Source organism: Ylistrum balloti, unplaced genomic scaffold (genome assembly GCF_031769215.1).
Source record: "Ylistrum balloti isolate Yb309-2 unplaced genomic scaffold, AGI_CSIRO_Ybal_v1 Utg370242, whole genome shotgun sequence".
NCBI classification, from domain to species: domain Eukaryota; kingdom Metazoa; phylum Mollusca; class Bivalvia; order Pectinida; family Pectinidae; genus Ylistrum; species Ylistrum balloti.
Window position 1 is genome coordinate 3228313 of NW_026782196.1, and position 27140 is coordinate 3255452.

Consider the following 27140-nt stretch of genomic DNA (forward strand, 5'->3'; position numbering starts at 1 on the left):
GTAGATATCACAGAAAACAAGAAATTAAAAAAGAATCTTGGCACCACATCTGCTTGATCACAATTTGTTCTTTAAAACTTTGATATTTCCCCTTTTTTCTCTCTCCTTTTCTCCATTTGCCCTTAATCATACAATATTTGAAAATTCATTATAAGAAACAGTGGTTATGCTCATTAACTGGCGAATCCAAGATGGCTATATGTCAGCCATTTTTTCTGCATAGTTACAAAATCAAAAGGGCACACATAGGGATTAGTGTAACTTAGATATGAAATCTGGGTAAGATCCATCCAGTGTTTTACAATAGTGATAACAAACTTTCATATTCAAACCCTGAGATTGTGGCCCGTCAGCCATATTGTTTTTCTGATCTGTCTCAAAAACAAAAGAGCATAACTACACACCAAAAGAAACCTTCATGTGAAATCTGGAAAAGATCCAACAAGTACTTCTCAAGTAATAGTGATGACAAGTTGAATTTCAAACTCAGAGATGGCCGCCAGCTTTTTATCTGTTTTGTTTTGTTCTTGTTTTTGTTTTTTTTTTTATTCTTGGTCACATAATCAAAAGAACAAAACTTGGGACCTTGAGAAATCTTTATCAGGAATTTGAGAAAGACCCACCAGGTTCTTCTCACGAAATAGCGATAACAACGTTTATGTTAGCCATTTTGTCGTTTTGATTTATCCCAAAATGGAAAGAGTACAACCTAGAGCAACTACATACGGTAAAATGATACATCTAACTTTTTTTTAAGAAATAGGGATAGCAATGATACAAACGGACCAAGGACGGACCACGAACACAGGGCGATCTGATGATGATGGACAAGAGGAGACAACTTACCTACAGTATGCTTATTTGTATCTGCTATCTTTAACACTTCCGCTATAAGACAAGTCAAATTAAGTCTCCTTAAGCTTATTTATATGTCAACCAATGTTTGAAAAAAGTATAGTTTAGAGAGTCAAAATACAAGCCAGTCGAAACCCGTCTCTGAAATGGTTGTCAATTGTGATTCTATCTTTTCCAGGTCAATAATCTATGTTAATGGGTAGGCTAGAGGTGTGAACTTATATACAGAATGAAAAACGAGACGAATGTATTGTCTGCGTGATTACACAATATACTACGTGTGAATTATCATGTGGTTTTCGAAATAAAGTATGAAATGAGTAGAAAATATGTTCCATGAATCTGAAAGTAATTAATAAAAAAAATCTCCAATCTGTTTATTACGTGTTTTTATGTTTCAGTTAAAAGCTGTCTTACATGCATGGGTTACTGAAACTTCAGCCCTTATAATTGATTTCCAAATATATAGTATTTCCCACTGGACGTAACATACATTTGCCAAAACGGATATTACAATTTAGATTGAAACTTTAATTTTCAATAGAATACGTTATACTCATATTTCCCTGATTGAGAAGAATATTAATAGGTTTTGAGAGTTGAGTACATTTCACGTGTATATTATGTTCTGTTGGAAATAGTATAAAACATTTCACCATCAGTGTCTGCACATGGTGTTCACGTGTGAAACACCGCCAGCGGTGCTAGTAAACGTGATCCTGGTATACATGTTATGACCGGGAAGAACGAAGAGAGTAGTTTTATATTAATTAAATGTTAATTAGCTAATAACACATAGATTATCTATTGCTACATGTGCAACATTTGGTCAATGCATAGACGAACGCCTCTGAGGGGCTAGATCAGAGGGTAGGGAACTTGTGGACTGTTCCAGATGAGATATGTCTGTAATACGTTTTTCAATGGTATCCAATAACCCAGGTTGATTTGGGCTATTATATTCCTGGTGGGCTCTGAGCGACTTTGCCATAGGGTAGTGATAAGAATTGTTCTTATTCTGTAGTGCTTCTTTGCTAGGAAAATTTGTGTGTACCATATCGGGTATAGGTCCCAATCTATCCTCCTTTGGAGTAGGGTTGTCACTAGAGTTCTGGTGACCTTGACGAGGGGTGTCAGTAGACTCTAGTTGTCTGTGACCTGAATTGTCACTAAGCCTCTCCGGGGTGTGAGCGGAGTTACCACTATATTTCTCCTCCACGTCTGAATTTGTCGGTGTTTCTCGTGTTAAATTCTCCCGTATGTTTGAATTTGTGTGTGGTTCTTCCGTCACCGGTATACATGGAGTGTTTAAGTGTGTTTCTGGTATCTGTATTGGCTGGAAACTACATGATATATCACTATTTGACGAGTGTATACTAACAAAGCCGGATGGGCTTGGAGAGCGGTGCATAGAGGGACTGCGCGATGGGGTTCTATTGTTTGGTGACGGCGTCTTGTCATGTAGTGACATTTTTCTGTTATTTGGTGATGGTGTTCTGTTGTTTGGTGACGGCATCTTGTCATGTAGTGATATTTTTCTGCTGTTTGGTGATGGTGTTCTGTTGTTTGGTGATGGTGTTTTGTTAATTGGTGATGGTGTTCTGTTGTTTGGTGAAGGTGTTCTGTTGTTTGGTGAAGTTGTTTTGTTGATTGGTGATGGTGTTCGGTTGTTTGGTGACGATGTCTTGTCACTTAGTGATATTTTTCTGTTGTTTGGCGATGGTGTTCTGTTGTTTGGTGACGGTGTTTTGTTAATTGGTGATGGTGTTTTGTTGTTTTGTGATGGTGTCTTGTCACTTAGTGATTTTTTTCTGTTGCTTGGTGATGGTGTTCTATTGTTTTTAGATGGAGGTCTGTTGTTCGGTGATGGTGTTCCTTTATCTTTTGATGGTGTGCCGTTGTTTTGTGATATTGTTCCGTTGTTTCTTTTTCCAAGTTGTGGTTGGTTGTAATCTGACGAAGGCGTTGAGATTTCTTCTACATTACGTGAACGCCCTTTCCCTGAGGTAACATTTATTGGAGTCGATGGGACTATTGTGCTTGACGTAACTGCTATATTAGAGTTCTGAGAAGCTGATCTAGCAGGTGGTGATGAAGAAATTCTATTTGCCGAGTTTCCTGTGCCTGACACAGTTGAGCAGTCTGATACAGGATTTGCGTTCGCAAGACATTTTTTACTTGTGTCGGGTGCAATAAAGAGGGTATTTCCAGGTTCATTTGTTGCGTAGTTTTGCTGAAGTATATTCGGCAGGGTGATCTTGTCCACCGGCACGGCTGTGTCCAGAAGATGTCTTGTTTTCGAGGGTTGTTGTGAATTTAGCGGTTGTCCGTCTTTCGTGTAATGGCAATCATTCGTTGGACTCAAAAAATGTTGAGGCGCTGTTGGATGCAGAATATTTTCAATTGAAAGTGGTTTATTCTGGGCAAACAAACATGTTTTTACCGGACATGACTGCTTAGCGATACCTGAAGGTAGCCCTGATTCACCAATGGTCGAATTCGACGGCATGGAACTCTTCCTTGGTCCTTTATTATCTACATCATTGCTGTGTGAGATGTCGCAGTTTTTGTGTTGCGTTGTGCTTGGTATGCAATTATAAGAATGGCTATGGTGTCGACAGTCAAGATTTGTTAAATGTTGGACATGCGTACAGTTACTTTCATGAATAACGTCCGTTTCCGGATTAAGAGTTAGTTTATGATCTGATGGTGGTGAGGGGTGTGACAGCACGGGAACAGTAGATAAGACATCCTGTTCCTGGAGCAGCATGGGAACTACCTCACTATCGCTGTACTCAATATCTACAGCTATTTCCATCGTCCGTCCACCGGATGTCCGTCCGCCGGATGTCCGTCTACCCGATGTTCGACTTTTAACGGAGTCTTTACTTCCTGCAGTGGAGAAATTAAGACTATCACAATCATCCGTACTACACGTGGTCACGATGATATTGGTCGGAGACGATGGCCTTTGAGCCGTATACCGTGAACCGATACATCCCATAGACGAGTTTTCCTCTATTTTATCCTCTATACATTCATTGATCACATCATACGGAGACAGTGAGATTCTTCCGGGAGCTTCATCTCCAGTTTCCATATCAGTCACACTTTCGATATCGACACTGTGTAACGGTGTAATGTTTTCTGAAGAGGACAGCCTATCTAGTGAGAAGCGTGAGTTTTTGTCTATAGTTTCCGTCGATGAGTAGGAGTCGACTGTTTCCTGGCGCTTCAGCAATCGCTTAAGTGCTTTTAGTCGTCCGCGAATGGTGGGTGGTGTTCCAGGGTCGCTTTCCGTTGTTCCCTGTTGCGTAAGTGATTGTGATTTCCTTGGCTTCTTCATATCTGCTGACCCCGACACGGTCCATAGCCTTTCATTAAAGCGCATTGACTGACTGTCCATCTTGGACACGCCTAGTTTGCCCTCCCATTCCTCTGATTTTCCTCTCTTCAGTTTAGGAGTGTTTAAAAGATTCCAGAAACTAGTGCCATTAGATTTTCCACCTCCAATTGCTCCCATAGCCAAACTAGCGAAGGATCCCATGATCCCCTTCCCGGGACGCGCACTCGATCGAGCTGTAACATTAGATAAGGATGTTTGTACAAAGCTTGACTATAACTCCACAGTCGATTATAATTCGATTTTATTTTTGTTTTTCTACTATTTATGGACTAACGTTACTCCAAAGTAGATTGTTATCAGTATTCCTTGATCATGAATAATAACTTAAATTAAGGTACATATACATTGTATATGTATAAACTTACCCATACTCTGCTGTATGCGGAAGTCGTCTACACCTTCACCTAAACAGAGCCTGCGCAGTGAATCGACCTGGTCCTGTAACAGAACACCGAGCGGCATTATCGTCCTATTTCACTTAAACATAAAAATGCTATTTTCAACAATATTTTCAGCTTTATTTTACTGAAGGTTTGAAATCCAGTTCTTGCGTAACATACATATCACGGAGTTATGTGGTGGTCTAACTGTTTTAACAGGGATCATTAAAGTAGGATATGACATGCTGTGCCCATTGTATGAACTTTCTTCGATTCGCCAGGAATGATGAATCACACACACCGGAGTGACAAATTACTCACGCTGAGTTTCTCCTTTTCCTGTCGAAGATGTTTGTTGTCACTGTCGACTTTCTTTTTCTGAGTATACAGTAACTTCAACCGGAAGTGTTCGTGATCTCGCACAACCACAACTAAACCTGTAAAACAATTACTCAATAAACCGTAACTAATGTCAGCACACTTTGAACAATCGTAAGTCATCGGAATATAATATAATTTCTTTCCTATATGTTTATTGGTGTACCAATCTAACGTTAGCTGTTTAAACAGGCATTATTGTTGGAAACGAAGCATGCATCATTTATCAGAAAACATGTCAATATTAGACGTTCAGTTTGTAATCTGTTGTGACATATGGCATTGTCCGGTCAGTAGAGTATCGTCTAGACGAAATCAGTAAAGCCAAATATAACACGAGCAATCAATGATAAAAACAGCCCCGAGAAGTGAGACAAAACACAGTACCAGCAATGATTTATTTGTCAGTCAGATCTATGTGCTCAATTTTCAATCGTAAAAATCTCTGCAGATATGATTCTCTCTCCTAAGGTACCGATCAGCCTTCTAGCTATGGAGTGTTAATGTGTAAGTGATTTCCGTATATATAGACGTATTAATAGGATTATTGTTTCTTGCTTATTAATTGATCTATACAGTTATGCTAAAGATTCCCCTTGCTGTTTCGCGCGTGTTCCTCAACTCACCACAAGGTTAATTGCTAATTCGATCGAATTTGACAATTGGAATAAAAAGGGGTTATGCAGGACATTAAACGTAGATTGAATAAATATCTTTCATGTATAATAACGATATCCACAGGGGTGTTCCGAGTAGACCATGCATCGCGCTTTACGATCTAATTGCATCTTGATTGGTCAATAATTGGCAGTAGCCGATCTAACAGCACTCGAGACGCGTCTATTGGGGAACGTTTTATCACATGTATAACGAACTGAGGGACAAGCAATCAGGTTTGAGGCGAGCCTCTCACAACATTCAAAAGCAGTTTGAATTCAATTTCCGCATCTCTGATAAAAACCAATAAATCAGCAATCATTGGCGAAGTCGTTGCCCTATTGAACGGATTCAAGAAACTAACTTCCCCGGCTGCTCACGGCAAGGACTTTTATGCACGGATTTGGTAGTATGCTGCATTTTGTTTCCTTTTGATTTTCTGGTGGGGTTTTTTGTGGTTTTTTAAAGTTTTATATACACATTCAAAAAATTGGTTTTGTCTTAATTATTATCAAACCTTTTTTCATGTTTTCTGTCTATCGTTGTTACTACAATTGATGCGTTGACACAGTATATGATAGTTACATGGTCTGTTTATTCTAAAGAATGTCATTAATACCCATGAATGAAAGAATACAGTGTACTATCACATGTCCGTTCAGTGACCGTCTCTGATTAACTAATATAGGTCCATCGCATTCAAGAGGTCATCGTTTTCTATTTTATACTTCCTGGAGTAGCGTACCAATGTTACTTTACTACACTTTTTTATCTTCTACAAAGACAATTAAACATGAATTTCTTGGCTTAAAATATGGCCGCTAATTAGACTACTGTTGTCATAAGAATCAATGCCTACATGTTATTATTTATCGCTGTGACAAACAAACAGCTTAACATAATGAGATGGAGAGTTACAGTCACCTTAATCACAGCAGTATTCCTACAAGTTTTGAGTATGACAACCTAAGTAGTTGATAATTTATATAATACATCACTTCATCTATCAACTACGTTGTACAAGTCTATACACACAAAACTTACTGTTGACTACCCGGATGACGCCCCATGGTAGAATGAATGCTAGAATGTATACAAAGTCTTGTAGCGAGTAGGTGGACAGACCCTCCAAGAATATCAGATCGACAACGAAGGATATCAGTACGATGAAAGCATCGAACACCTGAAACATACAAAATTATCTAACACTCTTCCACGATAGTCAGAAGTTATTATCACTTTAGCTCTCTGCAACCCTGGAACATGTCAAGGCAAAATTGGTGGTTCCATGTGCGACATCATGCGGACAAGATGAGAAGTCTTGTTTGATTCTTTGATATACATCAAACGAATCTCGAGGTCGCATCACGGTATATTGTTATGACTTTGAAGTTGGGTGTCGAACTTTTGTAATCTTCAAAAGGAGCGTATCAGCGTGTGATTGGTCGGTTTCTTTTCTCCTAGAACCAATCAAATTACTTTGTTTATGCCTTCAATTTTGCAACGAAATGTTCCAGGGTTGCAGACAGCAACAGTGGGTGGTCGTAATTCCTGAGGTATCGAGGATGTGAAACACCTGAACCACATGGATTGAAAACGAAGGATTATCGGAAGATAGAGTTATTGAATACCTGCCACAAAGATGAATGTGTATACATTTGTAGACTTATTTACAACACATGATGTGTCGTAAACTCATTATTTAAAATAATTAGAAGAACGTAGCCAGGAAGGATTGATTTTAAACATGTGAAGCATGCGATACTTTGAAAAGCCGCAATCGCATTAGATACAGTGATGTATTATTATTTATCTTGTCACTTTGTGTGATTATGTGTTTATGTCTGTTTATACGGAAGAATCTGGTGTTTGGCTTGTTTTTTGTTTGTTTGTTCATAACAACAATCTTGTTGTTTCCATTTATTCAATCAAGGCAAAGCATTTGTCAACCTGCCAGGAAGGCTTGGCATGAATGTTCCTGTTGTATTGCCAAATAAGCCTATATGTAAAATGTACTTACTTCAAGTTTATGTTCAAAGAAATGTTTTCCGAAACAGAACATCTTCAGTATTGTCTCCACGATAAGCACACAGACTATAAACAAACTGGTCTTATGTAGCCCGTTAGCCACTCGTTCCTCAACACTGACGGAACGTGATAGGCCGGAAACGGAAACGGGAAAATCACAGGAAGAGCTATCGCCGGCACTCCTTTTTACACGCCTGTGTGATTGACTGGTATCTGATATTAAAGAGTCGTTTTGATCCTTGCCATCACGTGTTTTGTTTAGTGTAGCTTGTGTCACAGAGGTGTTTGTGTACGGGAAAACTGTGGAGGAATCCGCATCGTCAACAACATCCCATTCTATCTTAGCTCTCAATATCTGCTCATAGATCGTCCTCAAATCGTTAATGTCAGTATATGCCACGTTATCGGGGTAGTTGGCTTGTAATCTTTGCAGGAATACCGAGGAAGTCTTCTGAGAATGGGACAGAATATCTGAAAAACAAGAATCAAATTGTCAAGATAAATTTCCACGATGACAGCGCGTAGTGATGTCTTCATGATAATGTTTGTTTACTGATTATCTGTCCTATTCAAAAGAATGGGACATTCCTATAAAGATGGTGAATGTTCGTTCTTGATGATTGTGTTACTTTAAAGGACAGGGAGAGGAAATTTAGTCTCATAGCAATTCGATATTTTCCAATTATTGTTTCAGACTATTAAAACGTTTTATAATTGTTATTTTAAAACATATTCGGTGAAATATGGTTTGGACCATAAACAGCAGTACATCATTTCCATAATGCGAGTGTGAACGTATTATACATACTACTAAATAGGCATCATACATTAACAACAATAACCGTTTTATACAGGGCCGTGTGCGGGTGACACAAGAATCTCTGACGACACAGTAGGAAGCTTATATAAAGATGAACGGAAACAGAAGTGAGAAGTTTCCAGACTTTAGTGTACTGTAATTATATAAAAAAAAGTTGTTAGATTGAACAAGAGACGTGTAAATGTATGTTCGTTCTCCTAAACACCTGTTTGATCAGTATCTAGATGTTTGGTGAATTTTGGCGGCTGAAAGTGGAGAGATAAACGATGATTGCCGATATGTAAACTATCATGCCAAATTCCAAGTGAACGTGCAGTATTATTTAGCACCATTGAACATGCCTTGTGGTTTATGTATACAACCAAAAAATACGTCTCTGAGATGACATAAACAGCTGTTCCTAGTTAATGCAATATCTGCAATGGTGATGCAGGGATATCATCAGCACTCCCCAAACTAAGCAGCCATTGCGAGCATTGTGGGCTATTAAAACAGTAAATCCAAGACGGCGAATGCCAGGCGTGTGGAGACGTGTACATCTCTATTGTGCGGTAATTTAATGTTCAAATCAAACTAAAGCTTTGTTTACGAAAGCTTTTAAAGAGTGAGAGTAAGGTAGTGTGTACAACGTGACTGCACGTCTACTAATCTAAACGAATGTTTTAGGTTGGCGGTCACGTGATAACTAATGATCGTCTGCGGTAAAACACCTCGGCTACTATCATGGATTGAAGTAGTGTTAGCTCAATATTTACAATGCTTTCATCACATTGTTAAGTTTATCTTATCTAAGAAATTCTAGGATACATTAATCATTGATAACTAGAAGTGATTAAAACAACAAAGTCTGTGTAATATGTTGCATTAAATATTGCCCAGTCAACTTGGCGTATTATCAATTTCTAAAATTCAGAATAATTTCATCAACTTGTCTAGGACTCAGCTGTGGTTTTGTGTTTTAAGGCTACGACTGCATTTAATGGAATTTAGAAGAATCTGCACTCAATTGTGCTGAGCAATGACAGTTTCCCCAAACGGATGTGATGATTCCTTGCAAATGAGATCGAATTGAATTCAAAGTATAAAAAGAGACTTCAATTACTCTTTTGATATTTTGTCTTTCTCTCTTGACAATTTCAATCAAGCTTACTCTGTAAAGCTAGAAGTAAAATGCACTTTACATAATTGCAATAACATTTTATAGATCTTCGCCAAATTTGATAACAAATTCAATGAATTATTTGCACAATTCAAGACAAGTTGCTGTACCCAACGTCGGCTGGTTACCAGTTAGTACAATATTGTGCTTCTTTTTCATAATTACGGAATGCTTTCAAGCCAGTATCTCGTCACGTTGACAATCATTTGAAAACAGATAAAAGGAACCGCAAAGCTTTCAGACTTTAATTGAGGACTGGAAGTTTGAAGATTTTGTCTTTAGTGATCAATATTATGTATGATTTGGTGTGTTTTCATGTCTTCAAGGTTCAACACAAGCCTGGTGATGTTGTGTGTACCTTTTTCTAGAAGGTTCAACACAGGCCCGGTTTGTAGCTGTACGTAACGGTGTCCGATGTTTTTTTCTTTATTGTTCAACACCTGCCTGGATAGTGGTCTTTGTGAGAGTGTGTTTTTGTGGTTTCAACACAGACCTGATTTGTAGCCTTATGTGACTGTGTATGTATCCTTCCTTTAAGGTTCAACACAGACCTGGTTTGTAGCCCTATGTGACTGTGTCTGTACCCTTCCTTTATAGTTCAACACTGGTCTGGTTTATAGGTTTGTGACGGTGCGTATGTCGATGTGGATTTAGACTAGTTTGTTTTGTTTTAATCGGTTTTTTTCTTTCCTGTTTGGCACTTGTTGTGCTTCCTAACGTTGAGAAAAGTGTCCCCATCTCATAAGGATTAGGAGATGTATGGTTTTCAGCAAATATCTTACTATCATTTTTTGATAAACAGTGACATGCTTCATCGCGCTGAATATTCTTTTTTTCTATAATGGTTATCGTTTACTTGGTTTTCGACTTTAAATGAAGACGCGTTTTCTTTTCTCTGTTATAATTAATTGCCATTTTTTGTGAAAGTGAGTTTATTGTTTTTCATTAGAATCAGCAGTGAACTGGTTTGTTTAGTGCGTAACCAATCTTATTCCTAGTCTATTAGCACTAATACTGTCGGAGACCTATGACCTGCTTTGTAGTGTTACGTCATGTTGCCACATTGCCTTGTTACCTTTCACGTGATGGAGATCCAGCACGAGCTCGCCCAGCACGAGACCACAGTCTATTATATTGAGTACCACCACCAACAACAGCATGTGTTTACCATGAAGCAGTTTCCCGCCTTTATGACGTAATCTGAAACGACATGTACGATATGATATGAGCAATTTGTATAACATATGATTGAGCATTTGAAAGCAGTTGAACTGAGTTAGTAAGTCAATATTCTAATATCGATCAAGTTAACAGATCGATTTCCAATCGATTCCTAATAATATAAATCGATAATCTGACATACAAGTTGCTATTCTTATTTTCTGTGCAACAAATACTTTTTTTCTTTTCGCTCTGTAACTTCGAGAAAAACCCAAGGAAGATGAGTTCCTCGTGCAGGGTGATGACAGTAACAAAGACAATAGAGAAGGATTTTTCCTTGTTCAAGGAGGAAAGCAAACGGCTGAAATTTATCCTATAAACCACGATACTTAACAGTGACAATTATGTTTCTCAGTTATTGGGGAAAACGGGTTTTTTATAGAAAATATATTCACAACTATGGTTGTATTGAATAAGGTTAACATTACATAGAAACATATTCAGGATATAAGTAATCATATTGAATATTGAGAAAAAATATTGAGAAAAACTATAGAGAAAACATATTCACAATCATGATTATCATGTCTAATATTGTAAACACTACAGAGAAAACATATTCAGGATAATAAAAATCATATTAAATATTGTAAACACTATAGAGAAAACATATTCAGGATTATGGTAATAATATTGAATATTGTAAACACTATAGAGAAAACATATTCAGGATTATGGTAATAATATTGAATATTGTAAACACTATAGGGATATATTATTTAATTGGGTTTTTTTATTCCTATGAACACTCGGGGTCATTTAAGGACTAGTCAGGTTCGGGTGGTAGAGGAAAGCCGGAGTTCCTCCACGAACTTGCGGCCAGTACATTGCGACTGTCTCACGTCGAATTCTCGACCCAGAAGCGGGAGGCTTGCGGCAAGGACCGTTAGACGCCTTGCCGCGGCCCCCTTTACTGAGAATCATATTCACAACTTTGTTCATCAACTTGAATATTGTAAACACTATAGAGAAACTAATTCGCCACTCGGTTCGAGAGTCTTTTTTCATTGGTTCTCTAACCATTATGCTACGTCCAAGAACTATTGCGGTAAGCGATTTCGGAATCTTAAAAATGTTTTTTTTCTCCTGCTAAAGCATGTTATATCAATTGATATTTGTAATAGAGTCATATGAGCTGAGAAATATGGATCTGATTCCATTTTACTTTGTATAACCAATACCATGCTTGATTGATGGTTTAATGCTTATTACCTAAGTGTCTGTTTCACGTTCTAATTACAGTTATAACAACAAATGTCAAGTTGAAATTGATATGAGTAGATAATTTCAAAAACAACACGCACCGTTTCACCTGTTTCTCTCACTCACACTCTATATGATGTATACATAGGTGTGTGTGTTTGTGTGTGTGAGGTATTACGAAAAAGCAGTTTTTATGCCACATTCAATCAAGATATTTTCAGATATCACCAGAAACGACTATAGGATCACTGACGTAGCAATCGTAACTTTCGGAGATAAGGAGGGATTCTGATAAACATCACTAGCTTGATGTAGTCAAAAGAATATATAATTCGTTAATTTTTTAAACGAGTTCGTGATTTAAGCGAAGTGTGCCATATTTTAATTTCATCTAGTTTTCCAATTTTTTGATGAAAGGTAACCGAAATGATTGTCCTGATATTAATGTGTTATTTGTGTAGCTTTACGTTTAAAAGTATTGTTAACATCAAAATAGCTCTCCTGTGGTCAATTACGAGGCGCGGTATTGGTGGGAATATTTCCAACCAAACCGTCTTAATAAAACGCATCTGGAAATCCGGAACAGAAGGATCCCTGGATCACCGATGGCAGATATTTTGAAAAATTGATAATTATTCTCATGTAGTGACGATAATTCTGGCAAATGTGAATGAAATTACTGCTGTTACATGTGTTTAATGTCGATTTGTATATTTTATTTGAAACTACTGAATGTATAGATGGGTGTGGAGTTCTTAGAAAACATCCTCGAGACAACACATATAAATATCCAAACAATGCAGATATTGTAAATATTGTTGTCCAAGAGATTCTCTTCTTTAGCAATATTCCACGATACAATAATACTGCCAAGAATAGATGCTGTTACCTTCGAAATTAGAGAAAACCCTTCTGTTATATATCCGTGAAAATTATTTCGTTTTTGCATAATCTATTGGTCACACCGAGGAGCTGTTAAACTTGACAGAACTCGCGAGAAAAAAGTTTTAATTTGAAACCTTATCGTATGACGTTTTTGTAGTATGGAAACAAAATATTCAAATCAATTTTTTGCATATTTGCGGTGTGTAATAAAAAGAAAAAGAGATGACTGAATGACAAATGAATTGCCAAACTATTCCTAAAACATAAAACAATAATTTATTATCATATGTATCGAAAATCAGTGACATAGATCGTTTAGGTACTTGATATCATTTGGTAAGTGCCCTATTCAATTTATATTTTGACATTTTTTCAAACAATTTCGATTTCCGCAGTTTCCTCCTAGGTTTCAAACTGTAATTTTAAGTGCCCGTTACAATCGTATTCCTTCCGAGCCCTACGATGGTGTATTACACAAATCGCTTGTATTTCAAACCTTACTACACTACGGTAAAAAAACAAATGCAACTTGATTGCTACAATATTCAATTGTCATTTTTTTCATCAAATATTGAATTTTGTTAACACCTTAGGATTTGCCGATCATCCCGTATCGAAATTAATTGCAAATTTTACAGCATCTTTTTCTGTATGGTGTATTAAAATTCTACAAATGGTGTTAGTGTGGTTTCCTATCAACTCGTCAAATACTGTTGTCGATATGGCAAAAGGGATCACATTTCTGTATTAACACGTGAGCATACTTCTATTTGTAACCCTTATGGTCATGTTCATGTATCACCACTAGCCAGTCTGTTAATGTTCCCGCGGACACCAGATACACTGCACTTGGCCGACAGATCAATTGACATAATCTATTCAGGATATAGAATTCGATATTTCGTCACGGCCTGAGGCAGCGTAACTATTCCTTATATATGTTTGCTATTCCCCAACTTCTCATTCAGGTGAACTCATCATCAATGGTCCCCTCCAAATCCCATTGTTTCTCATTTCAGAAATAATCTCATTTACTGGTCATGTAAAACTGTGTAAAAGTGTAATAATTTTTTCTTTGTTTCAATTACCTTTTTAAGTCACTAACTAAATGATCATCATTGTTGTTTATCATTTTTATTGATTTCCGCAACTCAGGTCCAACTCCATAGATACATTACAGAATGTTCGTTATGGTTTATAACCAATGTTATGAGAAACCCCTTTGGAAGCCTCAAACGCATCATGGTGTTAACTGATGACGTGTTAATGACATCAGAAAGCACGTGTCGTAAAGGGGTTCAGTTAAGCCTTAAATCACTGAAATATTGTCAATAAGATGTTAACCCACTCAGTTGTTGACAGTCTTATTAGCGACCCTCCGATTTGACACGTAATGATTGCCCCAACCACATGGCAGCAACCCGTGTTGTCGAAAAAAGTTGATGTCACGTGATGTTTCATATAGATGACACGTTTATAAAGTACAGCTGTAAACTGGCTCTAAACATCGTGGTTATGAATAGTGTTTACTGGAGACTATCATGATTGGATAGAACTGCTACTGTCTTTCTACATTATTTTAACCAATTAGAGGCCCTGATTTATAAACTACACTCTATCAATGAAAGCTAAGATGATACACAGTTCAATCAATACTTCGGTCAACTGATAGAATATTGTGGTAGTTGGTCCATTCGGGAAAACTGCCACGAATCGTATTAAGATCGTGATTTATCTTAGGTGAAACTAAATGAAAATCATTCAGATTTACACAACAATGGTCCTTTTTATCATATCTTGGTTATTTATTTTCAGTGTGTATCATAACACGCAGACTTATATCGATTTTAAAGCAGATATTCTTGTAACACTGATATATGGTGATGGTTTTTTGTTTGTCTATAAACCAACGTTTTGAAACCAGCAGATCAATAGCTGAAGTAGATGTTATCAGTGTCAAGTATAGAATTATCTCGGTAGCTATGTTTGTAAATGAACAGTTTTAAGAGAAAGTTATTTCTCGTAAAACAAAACCATGAATTAGAATCGTGCTGTTTGTTCATGAATTAGTTGCGCGTTAAAGGATGAGTTAAAAGCTACATGTACACGAACTTGTAGCGGCAACATTGACTATTAATTTTAAAGCTTATTATAAAAGTTAGACAAGAGAATATGAATGCGTCGCCATCAGAGTGAAGTGTATGTCTGGTGTATACATAGTTAAGTTATTGGGCTACTTTCTCCAGCAACAAGAACAAATACAAAGTTATAGATAGTTATCAGTTATCGACAGAACTGACATCCAATATCTTGAGTTACGATTAACCTCACGTGCGTTGGTTATTATATATGTTTGCTGACTGCTCTAGTTTTCTACAAAAAATAACTTAGTCGATATCAGTTTCGCTTCGGAAGTTTTTTTTATTATTGATCAAAAGTCATCATTTTGGTGTTTGCTGTCTCGTGAGTCAGTTGAAGTTAATTAAAGACTTAGCCTTAATCGTATATCAGGTAAGAAATCAGTAGTGTAATACAAACACGTCACCAATTGAATGGATTTATCATTTTATACGCAAATACAACAAGAGTACCGGCATATGTACATAATCTCAAACTCAAATTCGATAAAACTACATAAAAATGTTATCAAAGAAATATTCATATAGAGATTCCTAGAAAGAAAAAAAAACAAGAGAATAAGACCAGGTGTTCCGGAAGAGTAAGCGTCCTCTGCTTCATCGACGTCACCACGCATGTGAATCTTGGTCAATCCAATTAAGTAATATCACGTTCTCAAATGAGAACAAGGTATACAACAACGGAACCACCAGGCAGAAGGAACATAATAATACATAAACCCGGAATAAGTAACAAAGAAGCACGGCATGCTGTGAAATGTCTGTACTTCATGATTTTTAATTCGCGTTACCATCGACGATTGTCATCCTTGTTTGATTACTGGATAATATGCAATATGAAACCAAACCACTGCATCAGTGACACAGGTAGCTTTTAGCTTGAAATTAAACACATACAAGCGTTGTTTGTCAGTATAAATGTACTCATTCTCGTAGAGAAGGTACACTTTGTTCTTCAGCCGTAACAATCTACCTTCCCAACGACTTATCGTGTCCTTTCTCAACAGAGCTTGCGTTTCGGGCTCTACGACGATTAAATGGTATAACACACTTGAGTTTGGTTATTGTTGAGCACAATGCTTTCACAGATTTCTTAAGCTAAGTAGTGCAGTGGGTACCATCTGTGATGCGATAGACATTTACTAAAACAGTGTACCTAGTTTCCATCGATTCCATCCCTCCAGCATTTATTTGCTTGATGCTCCAGCTCCAGCTTGGCGATAGGAAGTTGGACCTGTATGATATTCGTTAGTATGATAGGTGGTTACGCTGTTGTTTACCTTGTTCTCATTTGAGAACGTGGCATTACTTACTTGAACTGACAAATGTTTACATGACAGGTATCGCCATCGAAGCAAACGACGCTTACCTTTCCGGAACACCTGGTCTTATTATCCTTGTAATTGTCGTAGAGGTCTTGTAAATACTTCTCTTTGTTCACATTTTGCCCTAGTTTCGGCGAATTCGAGGCTGAATTATGATTCTGTTGATAAGTTGGTAATTTTTTTTCCTAAGGAAGCAACCATTTCATGATAAAGTTAATGTTTTTTTGTGACACCTGAATCTTTGGGAAACATTGATTGATTATAGATTGAATGTTACCCCGGAAGTGATTTTTTAAATTTTAAAATAACAGTTTTCCTTTTTTTAAATTTTAAATATTTCATTTGAAACAAATATGTATACATATGTAGTAAGAATTGTACAAAAGGCACACAAGAAATAGCATCATTTATACAAATTTAGAGTTTGATATAGGAAAGCCAAACAATGAATTAAAATTGCATGACACAGCTAATTCGTCCGTCTAGAACAAGCCTACATGTACAAGACTAGGAGTCGACTGAGAGAAAATTCAAACTGATTGATAGGAAAGTCAAAATCAAGATGGAGAGGTTCAGTATTCCTATAACTTACTAATTTTCTTAATTTCTATATATCTGATCACAGTCAACTAGACGTTTGTCCTGTTTGAGCTAATAACATAGGCCAACTTGTAGAAAGGAAAAGTAAACATAAACCCAATAGAAATAATATGGCACTTCTTCACATATTGGACAGATTTTATCCCAGATGATGGTACTCTTGTGCGTCTCTCTGTCACGTGACCTTACATATAGATAGTAATTATGACAAGTGTTGATAATGATCGTCTATTCACTGACCGTGTTTATCATATTGGGAGCAGACACTTCTTATCGGAATGATCGCTTTCCTTGTAATGGAAGAAGACAATTCTGACCTTAAGACTCTCTCCCTATGACCACTCGACAACAATGCTAGCCTCGTGGAGACTTACTCCTGTAAACACTCGACAACAGTTAGTGTCTCTGGAGACCTACCTCTGTAAACACTCGAGAAATACGCATTGAACATTAGCTCCTGTCATCGAAATTCCAAAGTAAGAATAACATCTCCATCGACACTCTTTGAATATCATGATTTATATCAATATTGTCACCATTATATGGTTCTTAAAACCAATGGATTAAAATTAATGCAAGTTACATGTATGTTAAGAAATCGATGTTATCTCCCCTTTTGATCAAATCTGATTAATAATCATTGAAATGTTCTGTTGGTTTTCCGTAGTAATATCAAAGCCAACTAGATATAAGATAATTCAACATGAAGTGATTCTAGTTTATCTATTATTATTGTGATCCCATAAACAGTGGAAAGATGACAATTCAACCTAAACGCCTTTAGGTAATTTGTCGACACCAGGTCAGTATGCAAAAGTCTATGGACACAAACACTGTGAACCGTCATCAAGCATGAGGTGTCAGTATACAGCAGTGTGTTGACACAGAAACTGTTACTGTGAACCGTCATCAAGCATGTGGTATCAGTATACAGCAGTGTATTGACACAGAAACTGTTACTGTAAACCGTCATCAAGTAGGTGGTGTCAGTATACAGCAGTGTATTAACACAGAAACTGTCACTGTGAACCGTCATCAAGCATGTGGTGTCAGTATACAGCAGTGTGTTGACACAGAAACTATCACTGTGAACCGTCATCAAGAATGTGGTATCAGTATACAGCAGTGTGTTGACACAGAAACTATCACTGTGAACCGTCATCAAGCATGCGTTGTCAGTATACAGCAGTGTGTTGACGCAGAAACTATCACTGTGAACCGTCACCAAGTAGGTGGTGTCAGTATACAGCAGCCTGTTGACACAGAAGCTATCACTGTGAACCGTCATCAAGTAGGTGGTGTCAGTATACAGCAGTGTGTCGACACAGAAACTATCATTGCTTACCGTCATCAAGTAGGTGGTGTCAGTATACAGCAGTGTGTTAACACAGAAACTGTCACTGTGAACCGTCATCAAGCATGTGGTGTCAGTATACAGCAGTGTGTTGACACAGAAACTGTTACTGTGAACCGTCATCAAGTAGGTGGTGTCAGTATACAGCAGTGTGTTGACACAGAAACTGTTACTGTGAACCGTCATCAAGTAGGTGGTGTCAGTATACAGCAGTCTGTTGACACAGACGCTATCACTGTGAACCGTCATCAAGTAGGTGATGTCGGTATACAGCAGTGTGTTGACACAGAGACTATCATTGTTAACCGTCATCAAGTAGGTGGTGTCAGTATACAGCAGTGTGTTGACACAGAGACTATCATTGTTAACCGTCATCAAGTAGGTGATGTCGGTATACAGCAGTGTATTGACACAGAAATAATCACTGAATGTGCTTTCATTTTGTTTCTGTTTTCTTTGGCACGTGTATGTTGTAGGAAGAACGTGTTATGTGGATGCAGAATAAATATATCTATTTGGCCATTTTTTTCAAAATGAAGCTAGAGAGTGCAGAGTCAGCGGAATGAATCTTCTAACCAACATCACTACAGCACGACAATGAAAACATTTCGATATGAAATTTGCCCACCATGATCCCATATAAATACTTAGAAGAATCCACATGAATTCAGAGATAGGTTATGTTTTTGAAGTATAGATGTAAGTGTCTTTGTTAGGAAACCTTGTAAAAACCATGATAGTTAAGATATTAAATGAAGTAAAATCAGCCTGGATTAAAATCAACTGCAAAAATGCCGTAAACTGTAATCGATTCAGATTCCAAGGGGAAGCTGGTTGTTATAAATGATCATCACAGAAGGTAGGTTTCTTTTGACTATGGGAAGTCAGTGTTTTGCTACTGAGCATGGAAAGTCGGTATATTGTTACAACAGAAGCCGGTTAGTTTGTATCTTGGGGAGACCACCAATTTATATTTTGTTAATGAACGTGAATAAAATCGGAGAAAGTTTTTTTTCTTTTTCATTGATATAACAATGTCTGAGTAATCGATATAACAAAAACGGAATTAGCAACAAGCTGTTGGATGTCCGTTGTCCGCATCAGAGCCATGAATGGACTTACGTGATTATAGCGAGACTTGCGCGATTTGTTTCCGAGAATATATCTTTATAAACACATTTGGTCATCAGTTTGTAGGCAATGATACTTAAAAATCAGTATCACTTTGGCATATAACAGAAACTGCTGCAAAATTCTTAAACCGGAAATTAAAGTCGTCAAATCACGTGAACGAGTTGGCAACAAACATACCTACGTTTCAAAAAGACACGAGACACTAATGTAATGTAGGTATTCGATCGAATTGGCCCGGTGCCAAACCTTTGAGAGAGAAACTTTGGCTGATACGTCCTGACCTAGGGACATTTGGTAGGGACCTACTCTTCTTTGCTCTGATTTTATATTCCATTACCTCACGCCCGAATACGTCGACAGCAGTGCACGTGATTTATAACGTAGTTAAAGTCAAGCAATGCTGGAAACCACTTCATTTACAACATTTACATCTAATTCCTTTCACTGAAATTTTTTTTCTGGCTTTCAATAATGTTTGTATTTTTTGTATATGATAAATTTTATATATTTCCATCCAACGCAGTGTTACATAACACATAAAATAAAGAACATTTACGACACGGTAATCAAACAGATCTCGGAACATTCATGGCTAACGTTGGCAACATCTAACAACTTCCAGAAACACTAAACTACTTCCTGTAAAAAGTATCTGCCGTTTGCATGATTTGACATCATTTGTTTCATCTATATCAGACTATCTGTTCTGATATATCTTTAAACTGTTTGTAAAAAAGATGTATCAATTCAAAAAGTGAGGACCGATCTGAGAGTCTGTAAACATATTAGCGTCCAGCTCCCTTTTTGAACTGATAAACTGTATTTTACGAATATTTTAAAGATATGCCTGATAAACTTGGTGCAAAGAAATGTTTGTCCATAATTTTAGCATTGTGAGATTTTCTATCCTCTGGTAGAGATGGGGACTCTAGTATCATAAATACGGTGTAGTTAGATTATTTTTGTCACTTCAGTTTTTCTGTCCTCAGTAATAAAAAATTAAAACTTCCATTGTCAGTCAGATGAACACATAATGATTTATGGATAGTAAACATGCGTATCTGTATTGATTCACGTGCTTGAATCAACAACGTGACCTTAACCATATCTTTTCTATTTTTAATCACGCGACCGTTTAAGAGAAACTTACTGGTAAAAAGAAGTGAAGTCTACAAACGTTTAGGCTGATTATCTTTAAAATGACGTAATGTCGGCACTTTACCTACGGTCGATGACCCTAATGACCTTTCATGTGTTAACGGCCCGTTAAGATTGTAATAACGATAATGATAATAACCCAGGAACGAAAAAAACCGATTCTTAAGTAGTGTCACCGTCTCCTCAACTCTTTACAAACTCCTAAATCCAATGTGACAAAATCATGTAGAATATGCAGTCTGCAATACAATGGCAAAGCCTCGTTTTGAACGAGATCTTCATACTAATATTTATCAAAAACTTCAAATTTATGATTGTGAATAATAAACCAGCAACAGGAGTCAAATTTACAACAGAAATGTTTTTTTTTATGTGGTGATCGATGTGCACATGGGTTATATTAAACATGATATTGCTTACATGTGTTGTGACATACTAAGCATTGGAGCATAGACATGATAAGCTGTCAGAATTACTAAGTCGGCAGCATATACCTTTCAGAGTTTGACATTGATCTCGAGATTCCAAGTTAAGCGTATTTTGGGAATCGGCGACATTCAGGGTAGTGCTATTTAAGAAAATTTGATAAAGCTTATATTCTATAAACTCATAACTATCTAAAATATGAACAAATATTTTTCTACTTTCAAGAGTTAATTAATAACTTTATCAACAATGCACCAGCTTGCGTTTCCCAGTTGCATTAACGACGCTGATTCAGGTAGTATCTGTTTCAATGTTCTATTTTGATGCAATAATATCTCGTTGAATGCAAAACTTAATCGACCTTTTATTGAAAAAAAGTTATGATATTTGCTGACAAAGTGCTTGATATCCGTTTTACTACTTAATTGGCGTACGTCACATATTGATCGAATAGATCTGCAGAGCAACAACAGTATTAATTGATGAAGGTGAAGCGATAAATGATGTGTTGTAATGTGATTTGGGAAACAAGAACAGACCAATGTTAAACGTAGAGTGTACTGACTCCCCGACTACATAAAGAAACGGCTGTAGAGGCAGACAAAACTATCAATCCAGCCATAAGTCATTGGAACTAGCGAATCATGGACAACAGGTAAACACAAAACGTCTAGACGTCAATTAATTCGCCGACAACAGTTGCTTTCTGGACCAGGCTAAATCAAAACTGATTGAATAACAACACAGACGTTTTTCGTCGTTGCTCGCGTCGGTATATTAATAAAGTTGATGTAATTGTCATTAACAATTATATATATTAAAATAAATTTGTGAACAGTGATAGTTTCAGTAGAGATCGCAAGGTCACACCTGTTTTCTGTTTTAAATGTGATTACCTAGTAAATGTATAGCTAACAGTATATGTAAAGTCTTATGAATTAACATATTCACCAAATACATTTAACATATTTAAGCCTAGATATGAAATAAAGGTTTTCAAGTTTTTTTAAAATAACTTGATATATTCAATTTCAATTAACTTTATGATAATCACCCACTTCAGACGCTAACCATGCCATCTTAATTTTACATGCATCATTCCTCGCTCTAGACTCTGCTGATCCAGCAGTAAACAGATCTAATCATTAAAACCGCAGATATCACTTAAAAGCAAGAAGTCCTACAGTATAAATTTAGTCATTATAGGACTTTTGACCAGTTATCTAACGACTGCGGTTCTAAGTACAAGGCTAAAAGTCCTATAGTATAAATTTAGTCATTATAGGACTTTTGACCAGTTATCTAACGACTACGGTTCTAAGTACAAGGCTAGAAGTCCTACAGTACAAATTAAGTCATTATAGGACTTTTGACCAGTTATATAACGACTACGGTTCTAAGTACAAGGCTAGAAGTCCTATAGTATAAATTAAGTCATTATAGGACTTTTGACCAGTTATCTAACGACTACGGTTCTAAGTACAAGGCTAAAAGTCCTATAGTATAAATTTAGTCATTATAGGACTTTTGACCAGTTATATAACGACTACGGTTCTAAGTACAAGGCTAGAAGTCCTACAGTACAAATTTAGTCATTATAGGACTTTTGACCAGTTATATAACGACTACGGTTCTAAGTACAAGGCTACAAGTCCTACAGTACAAATTTAGTCATTATAGGACTTTTGACCAGTTATATAACGACTACGGTTCTAAGTACAAGGCTAGAAGTCATACAGTACAAATTAAGTCATTATAGGACTTTTGACCAGTTATATAACGACTACGGTTCTAAGTACAAGGCTAGAAGTCATACAGTATTATTTTTTAGAGAGAAAGCAGTGGTACACCTCTCGCTTGTAACGTAAGAAGAGGATATATGAAGTTAATAATGTCTAAGAGAACATTTGTTCAATAAACTAAAGGAAATTGCCAGTACGTAAGTCATAATTACAACCCAACGTTTCAGAATCAAATATGTTTATTGTTTACGATTCATTTCTGAAACAAGGATGATAGAATAATTCCGGTTATATACCACGAGCCACTTCCGGTTATATTTGATGCTCATATAGAATAAAAACTAGAAATTAAAGTCGTTAAAATTTTCTCTGAAAGCAAAAGATAAATTACACGGATAGAAAACGGAAGCTCGGAGTATAACAGAATTCGGGAAGTAAGATTGACGAACTGGAGCTCGGAGTATATAGAATTCGGGAAGTAAGATTGACGAACTGGAGTTCGGAGTATATAGAATTCGGAAAGTAAGATTGACGAACTGGAGTTCGGAGTATATAGAATTCGGGAAGTAAGATTGACGAACTGGAGTTCGGAGTATATAGAATTCGGAAAGTAAGATTGACGAATTGGAGCTCGGAGTATATAGAATTCGGGAAGTAAGATTGACGAACTGGAGCTCGGAGTATATAGAATTCGGAAAGTAAGATTGACGAACTGGAGCTCGGAGTATATAGAATTCGGAAAGTAAGATTGACGAACTGGAGTTCGGAGTATATAGAATTCGGGAAGTAAGATTGACGAACTGGAGCTCGGAGTATATAGAATTCGGGAAGTAAGATTGACGAACTGGAGCTCGGAGTATGATAGAAAACCAAATACAGTAAAAAATGTAATTCAAAGGTTCTACATTAATTCAAAGCAATCAAGGTACTACCACAGAGTTAGATATTTAAAGGTACTACCACGGGGATAGATATTTAAAGGTACTACCACGGATTTAGATATTTAAAGGTACTACCACGGGAATAGATGTTTAAAGGTACTACCACGGATTTAGATATTTAATGGTACTACCACGGATTTAGATATTTAATGGTACTACCAAGGAGTTAGATATTTAAAGGTACTACCACGGATTTAGATATTTAATGGTACTACCAAGGATTTAGATATTTAAGGGTATTACCACGGACTTGGATATATCTAAGTGCGTGATATCACAGAATACTTCACATTTTCTTCTCTGTTAATCACAATATTTTATTTCTGTGTCCGAGATGAACGAAAATGATGTATTGACACGATTTGCATTTGATTTACATGTAACGTCAAAAAGTTATTCATAAAATTGTTCAATATGTGATAATATGCAATATCAATAAGCTGTACTCCAAAAGATAAGACACATTTGCCATTACTCTCTGACAGTCATGCAGTGGTATTGGAGATAAATGGTGTGATCAATTTTATTTTTTTATTTTTGAAAGCAAAAGCACGAATACCGTGACTCATCTCTACATATCGATACGACAGAAGGATCAACATCTGATTATAAACAATTGTTCTAGATAGCTTTTGATGATAAATACAATGCACAGTATAAAGAATGCGATATTGTGATGCCAGTGTAAACACTATGACAATAAGTATAATCAAAGAATTTAGAAATATGTAACTGAATGGCAAGAACCTCACATCTCATTGTGTCGGTCCGAAAAACCAATAGAAAATGTAGGAATGATATGTGTTTGTTATTAATGACGTACGAATGATGTGTGCTTGTTGTTGATGACGTAAGAAGGATGTGTGTTTGTTGTTGATGACGTACGAATGATGTGTGCTTGTTGTTGATGACGTAAGAAGGATGTGTGTTTGTTGTTGATGACGTAAGAAAAATGTCTGTTTGTTGTTGATGACGTACGAATGATGTGTGCTTGTTGTTGATGACGTTAGAAGGATGTGTGTTTGTTGTTGATGACGTAAGAAGGATGTCTGTTTGTTGTTGATGACGTACGTATGATGTGTGCTTGTTGTTGATGACGTAAGAAGGATGCGTGTTTGTTGTTGATGACGTATGAAGGAAGTGTGTTTGTTGTTGATGACGTAAGAAGGGAGTGTGTTTGTTGTTGATGACGTACGAATGATGTGTGCTTGTTGTTGATGACGTTAGAAGGATGGGTGTTTGTTGTTGATGACGTAAGAAGGGTGTCTGTTTGTTGTTGAAGACGTACGTATGATGTGTGCTTGTTGTTGATGACGTATGAATAATGTGTGTTTGTTGTTGATGACGTAAGAAGGATGTGTGTTTGTTGTTGATGACGTAAGAAGGATGTGTGTTTGTTGTTGATGACGTACGAATGATGTGTGCTTGTTGTTGATGACGTAAGAAGGGTGTGTGTTTGCTGTTAATGACGTAAGAAGGATGTGTGTCTGTTGATGCTGAAGAACGAATGATGTGTGTTTGTTGTTGATGACGTAAGAAGAATGTGTGTTTGTTGTTGCTGACGAACGAATGACGTGTGTTTGTTGTAGATGACGTAAGAAGGATGTCTGTTTGTTGTTGCTGACGAACGAATGATGTGTGTTTGTTGTTAATGAGGTAAGAAGGATGTGTGCTTGTTGTTGCTGACGAATGAATGATGTGTGTTTGTTTTTGACGACGTAAGAAAGATGTGTGTTTGTTGTTGATGACGTAAGAAGGATGTGTGTTTGTTGTTAATGACGTATGAATGACGTGTGCTTGTTGTTGATGACGGACGAAATAAAAAAGGGTTAAGAGTTTTTGCTAAAACCCCTCAGACGTGTCTTCGCGTATATTATTTTTACGATCAATGAAAACAGGCACCAGACAACACGATCTCGGGACATGGGCCATGTAGAGGATGATATCCTCACGTTTCTAATTAAACTTACTTAAGACGATTAATCTAAACATAATACCGAGATATAGAAGTTGCCTAGGAGATACAACAAGTGGATTCTTACGTCTGTATGTAGAAATATGATGGTAGAAGACTACGGACATTAATTATGTCGTGCGAGGTCTGGAATTCTGGACAGGACTGTAATGTGAATTTATGCAATGACGTCACAAATTGTGTAACTGACCTTGCTATCGTGGTATCTGGAATTTTCTGACGATCCCTTTCTATCTCTGTCTCAAGTTCCTGTTCTAGGACATCTATGGCGGAATTCGCTTGACCGTTGGAGTAGGCCTTGACAAAGGTCAGGGATCCGGCCGCAAGTTTCTATAAAAAAATAGAAGATAGTGTCCAATTATATATCAATAATGAAAAGATACATGTGAAGTGTGAATTCACTTAGTGTCCAGACTAATAAGATTTGATTTGATAAGATATGATTAGATATTAAGTGAGTGGTAAAGCTCGGTGATTCTGTTTGCCAATATGATATACGAAGTAATGCGTAGAGTATAAAACTCAATGTATTACGTACTGTACATATGATAATTAATTAATCACGTGTTGTATATATAATACTCAATGTATTACGTACTATATATATAATACTCAATGTATCACGTACTGTACATATGATAGTTAATTAATCACGTGTTGTATATATAATACTCAATGTATTACGTACTGTATATATGATACTCAATGTATTACGTACTGTACATATGATAGTTAATTAATCACGTGTTGTATATATAATACTCAATGTATTACGTATTGTATATATAATACTCAATGTATTACGTATTGTATATATAATACTCAATGTATTACGTATTGTATATATGATACTCAATGTATATATTACGTACTGTATATAAAATACTCAATGTATTACTAATTATATATATATACTATATATATAAATACTCAATGTATTACGTATTGTATATATAATACTCAATGTATCGCCTACTATATATATGATACTTAATGAAATGTTTATATGTTACAAAGAGGTAAAACTAGTTTGTAAATCATAAACAAAGTGATTCTATTATTATATATGTGATATATAAAGTAATGCTATTGTATATGTGATATATAAGTATAAGTAATATATATGATGCATAAGGTTGTACATTTTACATCAATAGCATGTGAATGAGATCAAATGGTGAAATAAATTCATACATCCACTGATATCCATATGATGTTTTATCATTTTACCAAAAATAAATTAAATCTGCTGATTGGAAACCAAACATTCCATTTAGTCCTCCTATTTAAAACGTTATCAACAATCGCAATCAAATAATTTTGGTTCTTAATTCGGGGCAAAATCGCTGTTGAGT

The 27140-nt window shown here is 36.4% G+C and overlaps 1 protein-coding gene across 1 annotated transcript; it reads right to left on the minus strand.

Annotated features, from left to right (window-relative positions):
• Nucleotides 1–1684: 1684 nt before the first annotated feature.
• LOC132552313 (mucin-2-like) lies at nucleotides 1685–26109 on the minus strand. Its single transcript, XM_060216473.1, has 8 exons — nucleotides 25976–26109; nucleotides 10759–10883; nucleotides 7697–8175; nucleotides 6721–6859; nucleotides 4963–5078; nucleotides 4627–4699; nucleotides 2891–4434; nucleotides 1685–2713 (listed from the first exon to the last, which is right to left on the minus strand). Exons 2-8 carry the CDS (start codon nucleotides 10841–10843, stop codon nucleotides 1685–1687), a joined length of 3465 nt encoding a protein of 1154 aa, XP_060072456.1. The 5' UTR covers nucleotides 10844–10883; nucleotides 25976–26109.
• Nucleotides 26110–27140: the final 1031 nt, after the last annotated feature.

What these genes read in the sequence shown, in the direction of transcription:
- LOC132552313 (XM_060216473.1), bottom strand. Translation starts at nt 10,843, where the DNA reads ATGCTGTTGTTGGTGGTGGTACTCAATATAATAGACTGTGGTCTCGTG. An exon ending in CGTCATCCGGGTAGTCAACA is followed by an intron (nt 5,079 to 6,720) that starts GTAAGTTTTGTG and finishes ATTGTTTTACAG; the next exon opens with GTTTAGTTGTGGTTGTGCGA. An exon ending in TAGCAGTTACGTCAAGCACA is followed by an intron (nt 2,714 to 2,890) that starts ATAGTCCCATCG and finishes CCATCACCGAAC; the next exon opens with AACAGACCTCCATCTAAAAA.